Source organism: Salvelinus alpinus, chromosome 5, assembly GCF_045679555.1.
Source record: "Salvelinus alpinus chromosome 5, SLU_Salpinus.1, whole genome shotgun sequence".
Classification (NCBI taxonomy): Eukaryota; Metazoa; Chordata; class Actinopteri; order Salmoniformes; family Salmonidae; genus Salvelinus; species Salvelinus alpinus.
The window spans coordinates 78,451,134-78,455,791 of record NC_092090.1 but is presented as its reverse complement, the minus strand read 5'-3'; the positions used below and the strand labels follow the sequence as shown (position 1 = coordinate 78,455,791).

The following is a 4,658-nucleotide window of genomic DNA, read 5'->3' as shown; positions in this document are numbered from 1 at the left end:
AAAAGAGAGATACTGTAAGTCAAGTGTGTGCACGGCTCCACGCGCTCTCTCACACACACACACACACACACACACTACAGTGGATGATTGAAATATTCCATACCTTCACATCAATGGTTAGTGATGACTATCTTCAAATGTCCAATGTAATAATGTCATTGAGAAATGTGCTTTTTGTAAAACCCATTGTGAACTCATTCACATGACATATAAAACCCACACAGTTATAATATACAGTTCCAGTTTAGGACATTTAAAACTGGAATGTTTTATTATTATTTTTTATAAAATATGAACTTCAAGAAATATATACAAATGCTCCCTTGTGCTATAAAACAGCAAAGATACAACAACAGGAAAACTGTCTGTACAAATAGGAACTTTTGCGATGTCCAGTGCTTGTTGATTTATTTGTGGCATGATTTTGCGTCACACTACAGTCCATGCAATCCTGAGCCCCTTTCAACAGCTGCTTTCTCACTTCAGTCTAAACATGTGACACTGCCTTGATTTCCATTAAAAAGCCACACAACGCAACACTAAAGGGTCTCGATCTCCCAGACCATTCACTCCCTTTGTCAGAGTCTCTTCATTGTCTTCATCTGTTTCTACAGTACTGTCTTTTTTGTCACTAAGGAAAACATCTATTGCACATCCAAATGGTTTATTCCCATTTCTTTGTCTTGGAAACAAAAAGTTTTTTCCCTCTATCATGTTCTTAAATGGATAAGTGGTTCCAGGAGTAGCAGATATTTTAAACAAAGGCTGTCCTTGTAGCTTGAGATGGATCAAGATAACAAAAAAACACTTAGAATAAATATGAACATTGTTGTCTCTTGTTGGCACTCTGATTAAAAAGTCTGTTTTAGGTAAGGGCTTTAGAAGGATTTTGGTTTCGCAGACTGTCTGTGAGAGCGCCAGCTCATACGCATGTAGGAGGGGGCCTGGTAGGCTCATACTTTGTGTTGTGCGCTTTGAGTGCTGGGTGAGGCTTGATGTAAGGCCCACTGCTTGTGAACACACGGGCAGCCTTCCTCCTAGTCCTCTTCTTCAGCTTCCTGCTAAACACATTCTGCCACGACTGCAGTGTTTTTGAGGTCCAGATCCACATGCCACTCGTGATGCCCACCACTAACAGCATGAAGATCTTAACCATGAAGATCTCCACAGCTGGGATGGAGCTCTTCATACCACACTCCTCAGACTCTGCATTGTTCCTGCTGCTGTCAACACACTTCTGCTCCACGGCCAGGCTCCTCCAGTAGTCCATGTTGAGCCTCTCGTAGAAGTAGCAGGCGATAACGCAGGTGGCAGGTACAGTGTAGAGGACCGAGAACACTCCGATCCGTACCATCAGCTTCTCCAGTTTATCCGTGTTCTCCCCCTCCGTCTTCATGATCTTGCGGATGTGGAACAGGGCCACGAAGCCTGACAGCAGGAAGGAGGTGCCGATGATGAGGTAGCAGGAGAGTGGGATGAGCACGAAGCCTGTGAGAGCTTTCACGTCCATGCTGCCCACATAGCACACCCCCGTCAGCTCGTCCCCCGCCACCTTCCTCATCACCAGGATCATGATGGTCTTGATGGCCGGGATGGCCCAGGCCGCCAGGTGGAAGTAGCTGCTGTTGGCCTCGATGGCCTCGTGGCCCCACTTCTTCCCTGCAGCCAGGAACCAGGTGAGTGTGAGGATGACCCACCAGAGGGAGCTGGCCATGCCGAAGTAGTAGAGGATGAGGAAGACGATGGTGCAGCCCGTGCTTTCCAGTCCCTCCTGGATGATGTACTGGACCCCACTGTCCCGGTCACAGGCGATACTGTCTGCCCCCACAAACAGACGGATCAGGTAGCCCACAGAGTAGACACAGTAGGACATGGAGAGGAAGATGATAGGCCTCTCGGGGTATTTAAATCGCTGGGGGTCGATGAGGAAGGTGAGGACAGTGAATGAGCTGGAGATGAAGCAGAGGATGGACCAGATAGCCATCCACACCAGAGAGAACTGCTTATCTCCCTGACTCCAGTACACATCCACTTTGGGGTAGCACTTGGGGGCGCAGGACTCACTCTTCTGCACATAGTGGAACTTGCCTGGGTTACTGCAGGTCTCCTTGCTCTCCGTCTCCTTCATGGGCCGCTGAAGCCTGAAGTCAGGACGCTGGGTGTGGGAGCCTTTGGGGGGCTCGTCTGAGCCGTTGTTGGGGGCCTCCATGCAGAGGTTGTTGGGGTCATTTTTAGTAGGTAGTCTGGAGCAGTCCAGGGAGTCAGGCCAGCGGAAGTTGAACTGCTCCATGATAGGGGAGCACTTTTGCCTGGCCTGCTCACACATCACTCTGCAGGCAGGGATTGGGGTGGATACCTGCTCTGTGCACATAGGTGCATACAGCGAACAGAGAAAAAACTTGAGGTGAGTGTGGCATCCAAACCCTATGAGAGGGGCAAACTCATGTAGCTTGATGGCTGCCTCATTCTGGTCCTCATGGCCCATCAGATTGGGCATCCTTGTCATGTTGTAGCCAATGTCCTTACATAGGGGGATGACAATCTGTTGACATCTCCCTTCACCCGGCCGGTCAGGGTCTATGGAGCTAATGGCTGAGCAGCCACCACTCAGACAGACCAGCAGCACATTGACGAGGCTCAGTTTAGCAGTGGAATGCATAGTCTCTCCTCTTTGAACCTTTTAGTGGCAAACAATTTAAGATAAAATGTCACTTACGATAAAGCAGAAGTTGCGTCTATACAGGAAAGGCCTACTAAAAAGCTTTGTGTAGCATACTTTTTTAATGAATGTGCAAAACTGTGGATGAAAACTCACAATTGTCTATGAAAAAACCATTGTTTCCCCTTTTTACGTGTAGTCTAATTCCTTTGATTACAATTTAACTCCAGAGACAATTCCAAAAAAGTGTAAATCGTTTTCTTTTAAAATAATGGTCGCTTACCATAATGTCCATGCTTTGAAGTGTATCAATTTGTTCCAGAAAAATCCAAAATGTTAAGAGATTAAATGCATTTACGGTAGTTGTGCCTAGTCCGTTGCACAATTTATTGTTTTGTCTGCCTTGGTTCTTTTTCTGATTGGATAAACGTTTTCCGATCCAAACAAACGCTTCTAAAAGTGCGTTAAGGGACAGTACTCCTCGGTTTCAACAACGTCAGGACAGAATCCTCCAGTCTCTGTCCTGCACATAGACATTAAAATCAGGTCCTGCAGCACGAATGGAACCAGTCTGTCATTTACCAACTCAACTAAATTGCTCTTCCTCTTGCACCGCGTTTGAGTAGCCTAAGTGCGTACGATAAATCCACGCAAACGGTGTAGTAACCTTATTAACTAAAACAGAGTTGAGGTCTATTCCTGACTAACCACTCCAGAGACAGACCTATTCAGTTTGGACTGGTTGGTGGCATTTCTCGTTTGAGCTTGTCGTTGCCACTGTCCTGGGCTAACCTGCCAAAAGATCCGCCTTCAAAGACAGCTACTTTGCATAAGAAAGATGAAACTGACACGGTGATTTTTTTCAAATGGTGCGGAACAGCCTGTAGAGTAGACCAACCATCACAGCATTTTAGAGCTTGTTCGCAGCAAACTACTCATTGGCCATTTGCCCCATTTTCCGACTAAAACTTTAAATAGAAAAGTGTCCGAATTTAGCACGTTCCAGCGCAGGTATATGCAGACACCAAACACACCAGACAAACCATCTGGCTTTCTGTATCTTTCCAATCGAGATAGATGTGTTCTTTTCTTTGCCACAACTGACAATTTTCACGGTCCGTGCATTGTGGGAAAATAGAATGAGGCTGAGATAAGAGTTTTTCTCTCTCAATTCCCCTTAACTCTTTTGTGAGACGTTGTGAGTGCGTTAACGTGTTGACAAAAAGCAACAAGTTAAAAAACCACTAAAGCAACCACTAGCCGAAACAATGTGAATAATGTTTTCCTTCTATTTCCAACATAATTATAGGCTATGACCTGATGTAGGCTATGGAGATCCCCATTTCATCACCGAATAGCCCATTCGTAATTGTTTCAGGAATAGGTTACATTGTTTTGTGTGGAATTTGAACTACAGTAAAATCCATATTCAATATACAAGGGACTTATGCTCAGGAGGTACTTAGAATGAACTCCATGTTTAGCATTAAGTAGGCTTTTAGTGACTCAGACATCTATTTATAATTTATCCATATAGCCACCTTCAGGCATACATGTAAATATTCACATTAGTCCTCAGGGATCTTTGCTGCCTTTAATGTCTGCACATGTATGTCCATTTAAAAGAGACAGACACACAAAGTGCAGTAATATTTCCACTTGACCAATCTAGTCAAAAAGCTGCTCACCACCTTCCATTAAACACACCTGTTCCCTCCTAACCAAGTAGGAACCTTTTCACAATTTACTATTCAGTCATTTACAACACTTAATTTCCAGCCCTCATACATTTTACCAGACACTTTTCACAATAAAACATTTTATAAGATACTTTCAAACCCATTATCACACAGTTGGACCTATAGTTATTTTTCTTTACACAAATGCTAGCATGTTTCAAGCTTTTCTCCCATGTCTATAATGAACATAATTTTTTTTACCTTTATTTAACTAGGCAAGTCAGTTAAGAACAAATTCTTATTTTCAATGACAGCCTAGG

General features: G+C 44.4%; 1 protein-coding gene across 1 annotated transcript; it reads right to left on the bottom strand.

The window, feature by feature from the left end:
* Positions 1-224: 224 nt before the first annotated feature.
* Positions 225-3,706, bottom strand: LOC139576868 (frizzled-10-like). Its single transcript, XM_071403414.1, has 2 exons — positions 2,943-3,706; positions 225-2,677 (listed from the first exon to the last, which is right to left on the bottom strand). The coding sequence occupies exons 1-2, from the start codon at positions 2,952-2,954 to the stop codon at positions 923-925; spliced, it is 1,767 nt and encodes a 588-aa protein (XP_071259515.1). The 5' UTR covers positions 2,955-3,706; the 3' UTR covers positions 225-922.
* Between the last annotated feature and the right edge of the window lie 952 nt (positions 3,707-4,658).